At 44.8% G+C, this 18,859-nt stretch overlaps 1 protein-coding gene across 4 annotated transcripts in view; it reads left to right on the top strand.

Annotated features, from left to right (window-relative positions):
• Positions 1 to 17,233, top strand: part of KATNAL2 (katanin catalytic subunit A1 like 2) — a 60,513-nt gene extending 43,280 nt beyond the window's left edge. For all 4 annotated transcript variants that reach the window (XM_073584770.1, XM_073584768.1, XM_073584769.1 and 1 more), the window contains 4 exons: positions 6,305 to 6,415; positions 14,559 to 14,721; positions 15,645 to 15,747; positions 16,915 to 17,233. In XM_073584770.1, the coding sequence (XP_073440871.1) occupies positions 6,305 to 6,415; positions 14,559 to 14,721; positions 15,645 to 15,747; positions 16,915 to 17,054 (517 nt within the window). In that variant the 3' untranslated portion in view covers positions 17,055 to 17,233. The remainder of the gene's footprint in view (positions 1 to 6,304; positions 6,416 to 14,558; positions 14,722 to 15,644; positions 15,748 to 16,914) is intronic.
• Positions 17,234 to 18,859: the final 1,626 nt, after the last annotated feature.

Genomic DNA, 18,859 nt, shown 5'->3' with positions numbered 1-18,859 from the left:
CCTTTTGAATGCATTTGCATGGACATATACATCCACATATATATATATATATATGTACCTATATATATATACACATATACATATACATACACCTACATGGCGGGTAGAGCTCCAAAAAGAGTAAAATAGCTCAATTTAAGACAGAGTCCAGTGGGCGGAGCAAACTCACCTAGGGTTATAGTGTACTAACGAGTCTGCAAAATAACAGAAAAAGATTATTAGTCATTAGATAAGCCAGTCAATTTCTCTATTAAGCCCTCTAGGGGCTAAAGTGTCCAGTCTATGTATCCAGTATGTTTCCCTCTCTCTTAGTAGTTTAATATGATCACCACCCCTCCTTGGACGAGGTACATGTTCAATCACCTGATATTTTACCTCGTCCAAGGAGGGGTGGTGATCATATTAAACTACTAAGAGAGAGGGAAACATACTGGATACATAGACTGGACACTTTAGCCCCTAGAGGGCTTAATAGAGAAATTGACTGGCTTATCTAATGACTAATAATCTTTTTCTGTTATTTTGCAGACTCGTTAGTACACTATAACCCTAGGTGAGTTTGCTCCGCCCACTGGACTCTGTCTTAAATTGAGCCATTTTACTCTTTTTGGAGCTCTACCCGCCATGTAGGTGTATGTATATGTATATATATATATATATAGGTACATATATATATATATATGTGGATGTATATGTCCATGCAAATGCATTCAAAAGGAATCTTATACGGTTATAGTGTTTTGCTTGCTTTCCGTATACCAATTTTTTTCTTCTATTTTCCATTTTCCATTTTTTATTATTTATTTTTTATTCTTTAATTTTGTTTTCCAATTTTTATTTCACGTCCTTTATTTTTATTTTTATTTTTACCTTTGGCTATTCTATTTTTTATCCTCTATTTTTTATTTTTCATTTTTTATATTATCACTATTTTTCATTTTCATGTGTCTGGATACCTTGTTTACTGCACCCACGCATTCTCTATCTAATACCGCAACCTATTAATGTTATACCCTGTTAGTCTAGATCCTGCACATAATGCTAGCACTACCGCTCTTTGCATATCACCAGGGCAACCGCTGTGTACATACAGCTCTTAGGTGCAGTCCCTAGACATGCGCAGTGCTTACATTTAGACAGCGCAACGTCACTTCCGGTTCAGAGGTTCCACTTCCGGTCGCGCGCTGCCACCGGACTCACATATAAAAACCACCTAACCCAGTTGGATTCAGCATGACGCCACTGCAGCTAGGCGTGGGAGCGCCGCTGTATAGCACCCTATCAACAGGTATTGTACACAGGTCCCTTTCCCCTCTTTCTGATAGCGCTCTGTAGGGACACTCTAGCAACCAGCAGCCAGACACAAGCTATCTACAGCACATGTCTTTCCATGGGAACAATACTATCATTTAAACATGGAAGTAGCAACTCTTATTTTTATAGGTGCTGTCTCATATTGCACTTTATACTACGTACTTAGGATTGTATGGACATCATGGACTTCATATTATTTATTACAGGGATCAACTTAACACATCCCCTCTATAGCGCATTTTTATTTTAGCAACACACTATACTCCCCTTGTGCTGATACCTTGCATGACCCTTTTAGAGACAGTAGGACATTTACACATTTGAGTCTACTAATCATGATTTTGACTATTCCTTTCAGCCATCTTTCTTGGGCTATTCTCTTGGGAGTTCTATTCCTCTTTACTCAAAGATCCGACTTTCAATTCAGGTAACCCCCCTTTTTTTACTCTACCTTAGATGGTGCTAGTTTACTGAGCCTTATACATTCATGTTTTCCATGTACTATCGCAATGTATGTTTGTATATATCTTGTATATATTTTTACCACTGTAAGATACTGGGATTATTTTGGATTCTGTGTGTATTTTGTATGATATTGTTATTTCTTCTCTTTATGTTTGCATTCTCTGATGGATTTCTTTTTATTTTCAGCGATAAAAGTGATAAAGGCTCGGACTGAGCCGAAACGTCGTGTTATTATATCGCTTCTACTTCGTGCTATATATTCTTGTTTGGCTCCCACATGTTTTGTATATAATAAAATAAGCACTTATTTACATAAATCCCTCTGAGTGTGCGGTGAATTTGACTATTATTTTCAAATCTCTGGTTAGACTGCACATGGAGTACTGTGTACAGTTTTGGGCACCGGTGCTCAGGAAGGATATAATGGAACTAGAGCGGGTACAAAGGAGGGCAACAAAATTAATAAAGGGGATGGGGGAACTACAATACCCAGAGAGATTCGCAAAATTAGGATTATTTAGTCTAGAAAAAAGACGACTGAAGGGCGATCTAATAACCATGTATAAGTATATAAGGGGACAATTCAAACATTTCTCAGAGGATCTGTTTATACCAAGGAAGGTGATGGTCATAAGGGGGCATTCTCTGCGTCCGGAGGAGAGAAGGTTATTCCACCAACATAGTAGAGGATTCTTTACTGTTAGGGCAGTGAGAATCTGGAATTCCTTGCCTGAGGAGGTGGTGATGGCGAACTCAGTCAAGGGTTTCAAGAGATGCCTGGATGTCTTCCTGGAGCGTATCTTACAGTTATTAGGTTCTTTAGAAGGACGTAGATCTGGGGATTTATTCTGACGGAATATAGGCTGAAATGGATGGACAAATGTCTTTTTCGGCCTTGCTAACTATGTTACTATGTTAAGAAGGAAAAGTGGGGGAATGATGGAAATCTCAGGATTGAGACGTTACTAGAGATGGGCAGACACCTGGATGTTCGGGTCTGACGTGTTCGGCCGAACAGTTACAAAATGTTTGGGTTTGGGTGTCAGAAGAGTACTGGACCCGAACCCGGCCCCATTCACTTGAATAAGGGGCCGGAACATCCAGTGTTTGCTGTGCTGTAATGTGCATGACAGTGCGGCAAACACTGCTTCTGATCGGCTGGGAAATCATCTGGTATTCTTAGGCTGGTAAGGGGCCATGGATATTGGCCCTCCCCAGCCTAAAAGCAGCCTGCAGCTACCCAGGAAGGGCACATCTATTAGATGTGCCAATTCTGGCGCTTTGCCCGGCTTTTCCCACTTGCCCTGTAGCGGTGGCAAGTGGGGTTCATATTTGTGGGGTTGATGTCACCTTTGTATTGTCAGGTGACGTCAAGCCCATGGCTTAGTAATGGAAAGGTGTCTATAAGACACCTATCCATTACTAATCCTATAGATGTATGGTAAATAAAGACACAGCCAGAATAAAGTCCTTTATTTGAAATAAGACTAAACACAGTTTTGCATTTTTATTATTATGCCTAATTCCAGCAAAGCCCTCATTCTCCTGTAATAAAAGTAAAATAAAAACAACAATATGCCATACTTGTCCGTCGTTCTGTCCCATGCCGTAATCCATGTCTGTCGGATGAACAGTTTTCACCTGGACTGTGCCAAGATGAGACCATCCAGGCTGAGAACCACTATTGACTGAACTGCTGCGAGCGCAGCCTCAGAGACCAGTGGTGACGTCATGGATGTTACGTCCAGTCACTGAGGCTCCGTTCCCTGCCAGGCTGAACTGCCGTGACCTCGGTGACATCCCCCCTAGCTCCGTGACAGTTTTTCTCTGCAATTATTAAAAAATAATCCATAAAAAATGGATGTAACTGATGATCTGTATGGGATTTAATTTTTTTCATTATTTTATTATTTTTACTTTTATTATTAGGGTTCGCTCACATCAGCAGATTTTAAATCTCTCTGATGTTCATTCTGAAAAGTTGGACAAGTATAATGCGTATGTCACTCTGTATGTCAGAGTGTGTAATCTTTTTTTCTTACCTACCATCCGTATTACATGCGTTTTCAACATCATCATTTACATACTATAATACGCTATGTAACTTAAAGCTAGTTTACAAACTAATAAAGCAATCATATAAGTAGATATAGATAGATAAATGGTAGAAAGAAAGATAATTGATATATAATAGATAACATAAATATTAGATAGAATTGATAGATGTCCTGTAGATATATACTGCTCAAAAAAATAAAGGGAACACTTAAACAACAGAATATAACTCCAAGTAAATCAAACTTCTGTGAAATCAAACTGTCCACTTAGGAAGCAACACTGATTGACAATCAATTTCACATGCTGTTGTGCAAATGGAATAGACAACAGATGGAAATTATTGGCAATTATCAAGACACCCTCAATAAAGGAGTGGTTCTGCAGGTGGGGACCACAGACCACATCTCAGTACCAATGCTTTATGGCTGATGTTTTGGTCACTTTTGAACGTTGGTTGTGCTTTCATACTCGTGGTAGCATGAGACGGACTCTGCAGCCAAACAAGTGGCTCCGGTAGTACAGCTCATCCAGGATGGCACATCAATGCGAATTGTGGCAAGAAGGTTTGCTGTGTCTGTCAGCGTAGTGTCCAGAGGCTGGAGGCGCTACCTGGAGACAGGCCAGTACACCAGGAGACGTGGAGGGGGCCGTAAGAGGGCAACAACCCGGCAGCAGGACCTCTGCCTTTGTGCAAGGAGGAACAGGAGGAGCACTGCCAGAGCCCTGCAAAATGACCTCCAGTAGGCCACAAATGTGCATGTGTCTGCACAAACGGTTAGAAACCGACTCCATGAGGATGGTCTGAGGGCCCGACATCCACAGATGGGGGTTGTGTTCACTGCCCAACACCATGCAGGACGCTTGGCATTTGCCACAGAACCCCAGGATTGGCAAATTCGCCACTGGCGCCCTGTTCACACTGAGCACATGTGACAGTCTGGAGACGCCATGGAGAGCGATCTGCTGCCTGCAACATCCTTCAGCATGACCGGTTTGGCAGTGGGTCAGTAATGGTGTGGGGTGGCATTTCTTTGAGGGCCGCACAACCCTCCTTGTGCTCGCCAGAGGTAGCATGACTGCCATTCGGTACCAAGATAACATCCTCAGACCCCTTGTGAGACCATATGCTGGTGTGGTTGGCCCTGGGTTCCTCCTAATGCAGGACAATGCCAGACCTCATGTGGCTGGAGTGTGTCAGCAGTTCCTGCCAGATGAAGGCATTCAAGCTATGGATTGGCCCGCCCATCCCCCAGACCTGAATCCGATTGAGCACATCTGGTACATCATATCTCACTCCATGCACCAACGTCACGTTGCATCACAGACTGTCCTGGAGTTGGCGGATGCTTTAGTCCAGGTCTGGGAGGAGATCCCCCACCTCATCAGTACCATGCCCAGGCGTTGTAGTGAGGTCATACAGGCACGTGGAGGCCACACACGCTACTGAGCATCATTTCCTTGTCTTGAGGCATTTCCACTGAAGTTGGATCAGTCTGTAATTTGATTTTCCACTTTGATTTTGAGTATCATTCCAAATTGATATCTCCATGGGATATTAAGTTTGATTTACGTTGATCATTTTTAATGTTTTATTGTTCTCAACACATCCCATTATGTAATAAATAAAGATTTGCAACTGGAATATTCATTTAGTAATATCTAGGATGAGGTATTTTAGTGTTCCCTTTATTTTTGTGAGCAGTGTATAATGTCCAAGCCCCCTACAAGCAAGTAACTTACACCCTTTAGTGCTTTTTATGTGGCACTAAAGGATCTTTAGCTATTTTTGATAACCAGCCAAGGTAAAGCAGACAGCTCGACCATTTTTCTTCAAGTGTCTCCTTATTGTGCATCTTGCCACATCGCTAGTTTTCATAGAGTCCGGTATTTCAGTTGATGTTATTTGTGGATTTTTCTTTGCATCCCGGACAATTTCCCTGGCATTTGTCACAGGTGAGGCTGTTACCTTTAGTAGCCATTCAAACCCATTTGTGTCAACTTCTGTGCATGATATCAGGCCAAAATCACCAGGGTATGTGAACTTTTGATCAGGGTCATTTGGATATATTGGGTGGTCATTATGATTTAAAAAGAGAAAACACAGTAGTTTGACATTAAATGGCTTCACCCAACCACTAACCATGAGTGGAGAAAAAGTTTTCCTGTTATCATTCATATTCTCTGAAAAAAGGCCAAGAAAGCAAAAATTCTGCGAGGGTATGTAAACTTTGAGTGCAACTGTATTTAAATTTTAAAAGGGGTTGTTCAGGATTTGAAAAAAAAACCTGGCTGCTTTCTTTCAAAAACAGCGCCACCCATGACCATGTGTGTGTGGTATTGCAACTCGACTCTATTCACTTTTATGGAGTCGAGAGTTACAAAACCAGACCCAACCCATGGTCAGGGGTGTCATTATTCGTGATAAAACGAAGGATGTTTTACAGCCTTTCTTTTTCTTTCCCGGCAGAGGCGAGCACGAGGGAAGTCGCAGGATGAAAACAGAATTACTAGTTCAGATGGACGGCTTGTCCCGATCAGACGACCTGGTGTTCGTCCTCGCGGCCTCCAATCTCCCTTGGTAAGAGATGAGGACGCCGCTGCCCCCAGATCCGCAGAAAGGGCCTTAGTTTTGCTTAAAACATTTAAAGATTAATTGTGAGCTCTTCCCTCTAATGTTTATTCCTCAGAATAAAATATAATCTGTAGTAACCTGCCGGCGGCGGCCATATGCCAGTATTTACCGAGGCTCCTCCAACTCTACAACCAAGTTATTTACTACGGTTTATGCTGAGAAGGGTATTAACTTCCAAGTGTAAAGTACTTAAAGCTGCAGAAGTCCGGGCTGTAATCTGATTTATAGCCATGTGCATATGTGAGATCTGATCATCTACTGCCATCGGGGGAGGGAAGCTCTATTAGTACCGCAAGACCGTAATCTCTAAACATAAACTATTGGGGCTGTGCAAAAAGATAAAACTACTCAATTCTGACTTAATATTTTGGAAATAGTGCACATGGCCATAATACAGTGTAAGGGCTCACTCCCACTTGCGATGAAATTGGACGAATGCAATCCGATTAAAAATGGACCAATGTCATTCTATCATTGTGTGTTCATCTGCGTTTTTTTTTTCTAGCTCAGATCGAATCGCGATCGGACTGGAAAAAAAAAAATAGCAGCATGCTGTGATTGTAATCAGAAATCGGATCGCATCCCGCAATAGAAGTCAATGGGTGCAAGAAAAAAAAATCGCACAGCACTGGGACCTTGCGAGTGTCTTCCGATTTTTACACATCGATGTCCTTTGAAAAGCCGGAAATTCATGCTGCGTATAGTAAAATCACTGTGTGACCTGACATGAAAGAATAGATCGAATATAAATATATATATATATACAATCTCTATATATAAAACTGAATGTGTGTGTGTGTGTGTATCACCAACCAATCACAAAGCATCTTTCATTTCACCAGAGCTGTTCAAAAGAAGCTGAGCTGTGATTGGTTGCTATGAGCAACAGTTTTCCTTGCAACCAATCACTAAGCATCTCTCATTTCACCAGAGCTGTTCAAAAGAAGCTGAGCTGTGATTGGTTGCTATGAGCAAGTTTTCCCACTTGACAACACCTATAATAATAATAATAATAATAATAATAAAACATTTTATTTCTATAGCGTCGACATATTCCACAGCACTTTACATTTCAGGGGGGATTTGTACAGACAATAGACATTACAGCATAACAATAATCACATAGATTATAACAAATACCAAGAGCAATGAGGGCCCTGCTCGCAAGCTTACAGTCTATGAGGAAAAGGGGAGACACGAAAGGTGGGTGGTAACAGTTGCCCTGATTGTATGGACCAGCCATAATGTTAAGTGTGTAAAAGTACAGACACAGAGGGCTAATGGATGCATAAAGCATGTGGGAACATGATGCGGGGAACCTGGTTATGGTAAAACTTTTGGCTGTGCCACACAGGGATAGATTAGGTTTATGTGTTGAGGCGATAGGCCAGTCTGAATAAATGCGTTTTCAGGGCACGCTTAAAATTGTGGGGATTGGGGACTAATCGCATTGACCTGGGAAGTGCATTCCAAAGAATTGGCATAGCACGTGTAAAGTCTTGGACACGGGAGTGGGAGGTTCTGACTATTGAGGATACTAACCTCAGGTCATCAGCAGAGCGGAGGGGACGGGTTAGGGTGGTATATTGAAACAAGGGAGGAGATGTAGGGCGGTGCTGAGCCATGGAGGGCTTTGTGGGTGAGGGTAATAAGTTTATACCGAATTCTGGAGTGGATGGGTAGCCAGTGTAATGACTGGCACAAGGTAGAGGCATCGGTGTAACGATTGGTGAGGAATATGATCCTGGCTGCAGCATTCAAGACAGATTGGAGAGGGGAGAGTTTGGTAAGAGGGAGACCGATTAGAAGAGAGTTACAATAGTCGAGACGAGAATGAATAAGAGAAACAGTAAAAGTTTTTGCAGAGTCAAAAGTAAGAAAAGGTCGAATTCTAGAGATGTTTTTGAGGTGCAGATGATAAGAGCGAGCCAGTGATCGAATGTGGGGGGCGAAGGAAAGCTCAGAGTCAAGTATGACCCCAAGACAGCGGGCATGTTGCTGGGGAGTAATAGTGGAACCACACACAGAAATGGCAATGTCGGGTATAGGTACATTTGTAGAGGGAGGAAACACAAGGAGTTCAGTCTTTGACAGGTTCAGTTTCAGATATAGTGAGGACATTATATTAGACACAGCGTTTAGACAATCACCGGTGTTTTCTAGAAAGGTTGGCGTGATGTCAGGAGTAGAAGCGTATAATTGGGTGTCATCAGCATAGAGATGGTACTGGAAACCAAATCTACTGATTGTTTGACCAATAGGGGCAGTGTACAAGGAGAAGAGGAGGGGGCCTAGAACCGATCCTTGAGGAACCCCAACAGTAAGGGGAAGGTGAGAGGAGGAGGAGCCAGCAAAAGATATAGTAAAGGAGCTGAGAGATAGGAGGAGAACCAGGAGAGAACGGTGTCCTTGAGTCCAATGGAACGGAGCATAGTGAGGAGGAGCTGATGATCCACAGTGTCTAATGCTGCAGAGAGATCCAAGAGAATTAGCATGGAGTAATGACCATTTGATTTAGCTGTTAGTAGATCATTAGAGACTTTAGTGAGGGCAGTTTCAGTAGAGTGTAAAGAGCGGAAACCGGATTGGAGAGGGTCGAGAACAGAGTTATCAAAGAGATAGCGGGTAAGATGGGAGTGGACCAGGCGTTCCAGGAGTTTAGAGATGAAGGGAAAATTAGAGACAGGTCTATAGTTAGTGGCACAGTTTTGGTCGAGAGATGTTTTTTTAAGTAGTGGATGTATGATGGCATGCTTAAATGAGGAGGGAAAGATACCAGAAGAGAGAGAGAGGTTAAATATTTTAGTTAGGTGAGGAGTGACAGCAGGGGAAAGGGACTGGAGGAGATGTGACGGAAATGGGTCACTGGTGCAAGTGGTTGGGTGAGAAGATGCAAGGAGCCTGCTTACTTCTGTGACTGGTTCAAAATCAGAGAGTGAGTTAGATGCAGTGGGGGAGGGAGGACAGTGCATGGTATGAGGTGATTGGGAGATAATTTCCTGTTGAATCTGGTCAATTTTTTCTTTGAAGTAATTGGCCAGATCGTCAGCTCGGAGCTCCGTGGTTGGGGCCTGTACTCTTGGGTTGAGTAGAGAATGAAAAGTGTCAAAGAGACGTTTCGGGTTATTGGACAGTGAGTTGATGAGGGTGTTGAAATAGGTTTGTTTGGAGAGGTGAAGGGCAGTGTTGTATGTTCGAAGCATAAACTTATAATGGATGAAATCTTCGGGTAGGTTGGATTTTCTCCACAGATGTTCGGCGCACCTGAAGCACCGCTGCAGGAAACGTGTTTGCAGGGTGTGCCAGGGTTGTCGCCGTCTGTGTTGTGGTGTTCTATTTATAGGGGGTGCAAATTCATCCAGGGCAGTTTGAAGTGTTTCATTGTAATGCTTCAATGCAGAATCAGGACATGAGAGGGAGGAGATAGGGGCCAATGAAGACTACAAGTTCTTCATAAGTTTCTGGGTGTTAATGGCCTGTATGTTTCTATAAGTATGGACAGTGGGGGTGACCTGAGCAGCCTGGCAGTTCTTGATAGATAATGAAAGAATGTTGTGGTCAGAGAGCGGGAGAGGGGAGTTTGCAAAATCATCCACTGCACAAAGCTGAGAGAAGACCAAGTCGAGGGAGTTTCCGTCTTCATGCGTTGGAGAATTAGTAAGCTGCGAAAGGACAAACGAGGAGGTTAGAGATAAAAGGTGAGTAGCAGATGGGGAGAGGGGAAGAGCAATGGGGATGTTGAAATCTCCCATGATGAGGGTGGGGATGTCACAGGAGAGAAAATGTGGAAGCCAAGTGGCAAAATGATCCAGGAACTGATGGGAGGGGCCGAATGGACGATACACGACCGCCACTCGCATGGAGAAGGGGGTGTAGAGTCTGACGGCATGGACCTCAAAAGAAGGGAAGACTAGTGAGGGTAGTTGAGGGATAACCTGAAAGGTACATTTTGGTGATAGGAGCAGACCAACGCCTCCACCTGCTCTATTGTCTGATCTTGGGGTATGAGAGAAGTGTAGTCCCCCGTATGAAAGAGCAGCAGCAGCGGTAGTGTCTGACTGCTGGATCCAGGTTTCAGTAAGAGCCAGGAGGTTAAGAGAATTAGAAAGGAAAAAGTCATGGATGAAGGAGAGTTTGTTACACACTGAGCGAGAATTCCAAAGTGCACAATTAAGAGAGACAGATGGCAGGCAGGGAATATTAATAAGATTAGAGGGGTTTCTGAGTGTAGCAGTTGAGGGGTTTGAATTTCTATAACATGAGGGACCAGGGTTGGGAGCAATGTCTCCTGCGACTAGGAGGAGGATAGAAAAAGTGAGCAGATGGTTAAGTGATTTGTGAGAGCGTCTCTTATGTCGAATGGTGGGACTGACTGGATCTGTGCAATTTAACAATGTGAAAAGAGCATGAGTGCTATAACACCTCAGCAGACACTGACATGGTGGTAGAAATCTAGCATCCCCGGGAACATAAGCTCCCAGCCATTGTCTGCCCCCGGCAAGGAGCAGAGAGCACATGACAGAAATGAATCCCCCCACCCATGCCTATATACACATCACACATCCTCCATTCAATAGGCACATCTTCCCTCTTAAATGGATCATTGGTATGGAAGTCAGAGCAAATCTATCCAGCGCTTTGGTTTTGACCCCAGGCCTCTCTTAAAGGGATCCCCGGTATGGAAGTTAGGACCGTTCCACTCAGCTCTGTGGTTCTGACCCCAGGGTCACTTAAAGGGATCATTGGTATGGAAGTAAGGGCAATTCCACTCTGCGCTTTGGTACTGACCCCAGGCTTTTCTTAAAGGGATCTCCGGTATGGAAGTCAGTGCAAATCCATCCAGCGATTTGTTTCTTTCTCCAGGGCTCTCTTAAAGGGATCCCTGGTATGGAAGTCAGGGCAAGTGCCTTCAAATGCCCTGGTACTGACCCCAGTCCTCTCTTAAAGGGATCTCCGGTATGGAAGTTAGGGTAAATCCCTCAGCGCTCTGATTCTCACCACCCCAGGCTTCTGTTAAAGGGATGATTGGTATGGAAATCAGGGCAAATCTACTCAGCGCTCTGGTTCTGACACCAGGGCTCTTTAAAGGGATCCCCGGTATGAAAGTTAGGACCATTTCACTCAGCGCTCTGGTTCTGACCCCAGGCTGACGGGATGATGTGGAATATTAGGGGGAGTAGTCCGGTGGCTCCGGCTGACGGGATGATGTGGGATATTAGGGGTTGTAGTCCGGTGGCTCTGGCTGATGGGATGATGTGGGATATTAGTGGTAGTAGTCCGGTGGCTCTGGCTGACGGGATGATGTGGGATATTAGTGGTAGTAGTCCGGTGGCTGTGGCTGACGGGATGATGTGGGATATTAGGGGTAGTAGTCCGGTGGCTCTGGTTGACGGGGCAATGTGGGATATTAGGGGTAGTAATCCTGTAGCTCTGGCTGACGGGATGATGTGGGATATTATAGTGAATGTGGCTATGCGGAGTGGGCGGGGCTCTACAATCAGCTATATAAATCTATATAGATATATATATCTATATATATATATAATCATTATAATTTGTTATAACTGTTAGTTACTATGCCCGGGCAACGCTGGGCTCTTCAGCTAGTACATAGATAAAGATGTCAGTCACATATATAATTAGTACAGTGTGTGTGCAGCTTACTGTACATGTATTTTATTACTAAAAATACTATTTTATGTAAAAATGGCGTAGGCTGCTGCGTAATTTTCTTAACCAGAGGAAAAGTCGACAACTGGGGACAGATGTTTATAGTCTGGGAAGGGGGTAATACCGATGGAGCTTCCCAGGCTATTAATATCAGCTCACAACTGTATACTTAATCTTTACTGGTGATTAAAATGGGGGACGAAAAAAATGACGTAAGGTCCTTTATAATTAATGACCAGCAAATGCTAGGCAGACAGCTGTGTCATGATCCAGGTTGGATTATGACAGATTTTGCACAAGTAACCTTTTTTTTCCTTTAAGCTGTTCGCTTAAAGTTAATTTTGCCCCCAGTGGCCATTAGGGTCATTACACTGTGGTTGTTTTAGTTCTAGTTTTGCCCCCGGTGGCCGTTAGAGTCATTGCTCTCTGGATACTTTAGTTTAGTTGCCCCCGGTGGCCGCTAGTGTTATTGCACGTGATTATGAAGCAGGTGTGATTCCCTGGCTGCTAACTATAAAGGAGTAGCAGGTGGTCTCACTCACTGTTGGTGATATTGCTCATTTCCAACCAAGTCTGGTGAAGGAAGGAACTACAGAGAGTTGAAAACTGTATGTACCCCAGATATGGATTACGGCATGGGACAGAACGACGGACAGGTATGGTATATTGCTGCTTTATTATTTTATGTTTATTACAGAACGAGGGTGTCGCATAAATTAGGAGTAAAATAAAAAAGGAAAACTGTGTTGTGTTTTATTTCATTAAAAGACTTTATTCTGGCTGTGTCTTTATTTAACCTGTAACAACTATAGGATTAGTAATGGATAGGTGTCTTATTGGCGCCTCTCCATTACTAAGCCGTGGGGTTGATGTCACCAAACAATACAAAGGTGACATCAAACCCCCCCCCCCCAACTATTACCCTCACTTGCCACCGCTACAGGGCAAGTGGGATGAGCAAGGCTATGTGTCGGAATTGGCGCATCTTAGAGATGAACCTTTTCTGGGGCGGCTGAGAACTGATGATTTTTAGCCGGGGGGGGGCAATAACCATGGTCCCTTCCTAGGCTATTAATATCAGTCCGCAGGCGCTGGCTTTCCCTCTGCTGGTTACGAAAATGGCATGGGAGCCCAATCATTTATTAGTTAAATACATGTCCCCTAATTTGCACACATACACACAATACTAATTGTATTGCTCACTGAGATCTATATATCTAACTATTCTGTATCTATTTACTGTATGTAAACCATGTCTTTTACAGTAGCTGCATATGAATTGCCGGCTTTTCAAAGGTCACCGGTGCGAGTGCTGTGCGATATTTTTTTTTCTCGCACCCATTGACTTCTATTGCGGGACGCGATCCAATTTCTGATTACAGTCACAGCATGCTGCAATTTTTTTTCCAGTCCATTCGTGATCTGATCCAAGCCGAAAAAAAAAAAACGCAAATGAACACAGAATCATAGAATAACATTGGTCCGAATTCAATCCGATTTTTTTTATCGGATTGCAGTCATCCTATTAAACGCTCAAAAGACTCAAAATATGAACCGCAAAGCGATTAAACAATGGGGATCAACAGGAAGAGTCTTTCAAAAGTTTTTATTTGCGTGTGATTCTTACTTGTTTTTTGAAGCAGAAAGAAAAAATCGTCTTGGTGTAAATACCCAGACACTGACAGTGGCATTTAAGTGGTGCGATCAGGGTGATGTGCCGTGTTGGGCGTGCCGTTGGTTCCCTTCCACCCTTGAGATGCGGTCAGCGTGCCGCTGGCTTACCATGGCAGCCGGGGGTCTGCTTGATAAACCCCATGACTGCCATCTTTGTGCTGCTACGAAGCCGATTGTCGATATACCGAAATGCTACAGTATAATAAATAATCGTAGATTAGAGTCTCCTAGAGGGATTAGAAAAATATTTAAGTATGGTGACACAAATCAAAATTTGTAATTTTTTTTTTTCAAATTTCTGAATTTTTGAATCACCGTATCGCTGTATAATATTGCCGTTGCCCTAATCATACTGACCAGGACAATCCGGTCACAAGGGTATTTTCGCTAAACAATAAACACATTAAAACAACAGCAAAAAAAAAAAAAATGGTGGAATTGCGTTTGTTTTTCTTTTTTTCACAATTTCACCTTGCTTGGACTTCTTTCTTATTCTTCAGTAACATTGTATTACAGATGACCTATTGGCACCAAAACGGGCAGACGGCTCCAATATACACCGCCATATATTAACAGTGCCCAACTAATAGAATGGCTAAAAAATGAGCCCATACAGTATCCACGTAATACCGCCATATAGATGAGGAGGGAGGCCTCTGCGGCTGAGCTCACCGCTTAGTGGATGTGGCTGCTCGGCACACTATCCACATCCATGCCGCCGGTGTTAACAATGTCTTTACGTTAGGGAGCTGGATTACGCCATGTTAAGGAGGCTGGAGAAGAGGATTTTGGTGGATTTGCCCTGTAAAGAAGCTCGAGAGTCTATGATCCAGCAATGGCTGCCACCAGTGAACAATAGTGGAGGGGTGGAACTGAGAACTGAGCTGCAATACAGCATGCTGGGAGAGGTGAGTGCAGAATAGATTTGACTCATTTATATAAACTTTTTTTTTTAATTTCTTTATCTTGTACTAATTTTAAGCTATATTTGCATATTCTTTCACATTCATACCCAAAACATAAAAGTTCTGCTGGTCCCTACTCGAATGGAATCTGTATGTTATCCCCTATCTCCAGCAGTCCCACCGTCAATGGAGTGGCGGTGATCTCTGGCAGTCCCATAGACAATGGAGCGGCGGCGATCTCCATCAGTCCCACAGGCATTGGAGCAGCGGCGAACTCCATCAGTCCAATAGACAACAGAGCACCGGTGATCTCCAGCAGTCTCACAGTCAGTGGAGCAGTGGCAATCTCCGGTCTTAGACAACGGAGTGGCGGCGATCTCCAGCAGTACCATAGACAACAGAGTGGCCGCGATCTTCGGCAGTCCCACAGTCAATGGAGCGGCAGTGATCTCCATCAGCCCCATAGACAATGGAGCAGTGGCGATCTCCTGCAGTCCTACAGTCTGTGGAGCGGCAATGATCTCCATCAGTCCCATAGACAATGGAGCAGTGGCGATCTCCGGCAGTCCCATAGACAACAAAGCGGTGGCGATCTCCGGCAGTCCCACAGTCATCGGAGCGGCGGTGATCTCCATCAGTCACATAGACAATGAAATGGCATACACAATCTCCAGCAGTCCCATAGACAGCAGAGTGGCGGCGATCTCCGGCAGTCCTGTAGACAATGGAGCGTCGGCAATCTCCATCAGTCCCACATACTATGGAGTGTCAGCAAGAAAGTTACACCCCTATTAATTTGGTGAAAACACAGCCTTAAAATTGACAATATGCAGTTACACGTAAATGTGTATGCCGTCCGCCATGACTGAGCCCGGACATTCATGCAGCAAGTTGTCTCTTATTTTGCTCGTCTGTCCTGTGTGCAGGAGACTGAAGGTTACTCCGGATCAGACATTAAGCTGGTGTGTAAAGAAGCCGCCATGCGGCCGGTGAGGAAAGTGTTCCACGCACTGGAAAATCACCAACCAGGTAATTGTTTGGGGCTGGGAGCATTTTTTTTTTGTAAAAACGTTGATATTCTGAGAGCTCCTGTATCTGATACGACTGTGGTGTTGAGCAGTAATCACACTGGTTTTGCCACAAATGCACCAAAAACTGCACCATGAACAGCAGCAAAAGCTGATACACCTATAGTATGCCGGGCGAAGAGATCCCTGCTATTAGGTCATGTTCACACGCTCTGTATTCCGTCAGTATTTTACATCAGTATTTGTAAGCCAAATCCAGGAGTGGGTGATATAAAAAATACAGAAGTGGTGACGTGTTTCTATTTTTCCTCTGATTGCTCCACTCCTGATTTTGGCTACAAATAGTGATGTAAAATACTGACCAAATACGGATAGTGTGCATGTGGCCTTATATTCAGGCTTCAGACATTTCTCCCCATTGCTCATTGCTTTACCTCCTGCCAGACCTCTGGCACCGACTTCAGTTCATTAAGATTCATGACTGTGACAAAACTCTAATCTGAAAACTGTCAGCCAAGGGAATGAAAGAGGGGCAGCCAAAGTATCAGTCTCGGCAGTCACCGGCAGGCATTGTATCAGTCAGCAGGCACTCTACCAGTCAGTGATCACTGGCACACACAGGATCAGTCAGCACTCTACTGGTCAGTGGTCACTGGCACACACGGTATCAGTCAGCAGACACTCTACCGGTCAGTGGCCACTGGCACACACGGTATCAGTCAGCAGACACTCTACCGGTCAGTGGCCACTGGCACACACGGTATCAGCAGACACTCTACCAGTCAGTGGTCACTGGCACACACGGTATCAGTCAGCAGACACTCTACCGGTCAGTGGCCACTGGCACACACGGTATCAGTCAGCAGACACTCTACCGGTCAGTGGCCACTGGCACACACGGTATCAGCAGACACTCTACCAGTCAGTGGTCACTGGCACACACGGTATCAGTCAGCAGACACTCTACCGGTCAGTGGTCACTGGCACACACGGTATCAGTCAGCAGGCACTCTACCGGTCAGTGGCCACTGGCACACACGGTATCAGCAGACACTCTACCAGTCAGTGGTCACTAGCTTCGTTTTGGCCTCTCACTAAGGGAGCACAGCAGTCTAATGGGGCCGAGCATTCCTCAGACAGACACTAAGCCTGACTTTCTTTCCCCCAGGGAGCCAGGATCTGCCTTTTATTCACTTGGACACCGTGACCACATCCGATTTTCTTGAAGTTTTAGCACATACAAAGCCATCAGCCAAAAGTCTGGCCGAAAAATATAACGCCTGGCAAAGGGAGTACGAGTCTGTGTGAGAGAGAACGCAGGCGGCTACCACCACCACCGCTAGACCACGCAGGGAACAGACTGCCCTCCACCCTGGAGCCTGTGACATGGACGCCGGGCACGAGGCGTCTTACTCCGTTTATTTCACATTTTGCACTGTACAAACTATTTAATGAAAAAAAAGATGAAATAAAGTGTTATTATTTGACTGATGCATCGGGGATGGATTTACAAGCAGGAAATGAGTTGCCACCAGATTAGTTCCAACTGTGCCGATGCCAGGGTTTCGTGGTAGAGGCAGGCAATGTGGTGGAACAGGCACGTGAGTAATTCCTGATGGGAGCACCCAGATCCCACTCCCTTCTCTCACACTGATTTTGTCGGGGTTTGTTACCCCTAAAGTCTCTCTGTCGATAGTCACTGCATTAGTGCAGGGGGAGCATGCCTACAGGGAGGAGAAGAGGGAGGTGAAGAGGGATGGCTTCTCCTCCTCCATGGTCTTCCTGCACAGGTTTGGATGTCAGTCACACTGCTGTGAGCATGCTCCCCCTGCGCTGTGGTATCGATTGACTGCAGTCTCCGAGAAAACTAATGGTCACATACAGTGTTAGTCACCTGCTTGTAAGCGGGGGGACACTTTATGATCTGGGGAATTTCATGATGAGGGGATTATCTAGATTAGAGCACCCCTTTAGGCTGTGGCCCCAAAGATCGCTGGGTGTCGCTGCTATCACAGCAGCGCAATACAAGAAAATGGGGTCACATTGCAAAGCTACTGAGATGAGCAAGACGCAAAAATCCCAGCTGGGTGCGATATTCAATTGTATTGCTCTGCAAAATAGCGACACCTAGTGATCGCTGGCGGCGTGATGTGTAGCGGTCAAAGCCACCGTATCTTCAGCTGTTCACGTTTCTAATCCAGAATTTTTAAAAATGAGAGGTCTATGCTGTGTCACTCACAGGCTGCACGCGCCATTTAATTTAGTCTATGCACAATTAGGAGGAGGCTCAAATTAAAGGGAACCTGTCACCTCTTTTGACCGCTATAAGATGTGGCCATCACCTTTCAGGGCTTATCTAAAGCATTCTATATTCCTGGAGATAAGTTCCCGGTCCTACATGAAAGATTAGAAAAATAAGTTTTATTATACTCACCCGGGGGGTCGGTCCGGTTCGATGGGTGTTGCAAGTCCGGAACCGGCACGTCCCATCTTCTTGTGACGCCGTCCTCCTGCTTGCTTCATCGCCTTTCTGCATTGCACTCCAGCGCACTTCTCTGCCCTGTTGAGGGCATAGCAAAGTACTGCGTGCGCAGGCTCTGAGCTTTCCCGGTGCCTGCGCACTGCAGTACTTTGCTCTGCACTCAAGAGGGCAGAGAAGTGCGCCTGCGCAGGAGCGCGATGCCGGTGAGCGACTATGCAAGCAGGAGGACGGAGTCGCAAGAAGATGGGAAGTGCCGGTCCCGGATCTTCAACACCCATCGGACCGGACCGCCCCCCCGGGTGAGTGTAATAAAACGTATTCTTATATTGCAGGTCGGATTGGGGGCTTATCTACAGCATTATAGAATGCTGTAGATAAGTCCCCGATCTGACCTGCAAGATAAGATAAGAGAAGCACGGAAAGGCAATGGCCGCATCTTATAGTGGCCAAAAGAGGTGACAGGTTCCCTTTAAAGTTCTCCTTGCTGAGATAGAAAGCGGTCGTAACTAGCTGATGAAATCCTGTGATCACAGCAGCATCAGCACCTTCTCTGTCATATGTAATGTGTGACAGCCCTGTAGAGATAGTGACCGGGCCGCTACTCCACTGTACGTGTAACCTGGCAGGCGAT

Source organism: Dendrobates tinctorius, unplaced genomic scaffold, assembly GCF_039654945.1.
Source record: "Dendrobates tinctorius isolate UK_male_01 unplaced genomic scaffold, ASM3965494v1 ptg000085l, whole genome shotgun sequence".
NCBI lineage: Eukaryota > Metazoa > Chordata > Amphibia > Anura > Dendrobatidae > Dendrobates > Dendrobates tinctorius.
Note: the sequence above shows the minus strand (reverse complement) of the source record. Positions and strands in the feature narration are given on the sequence as shown.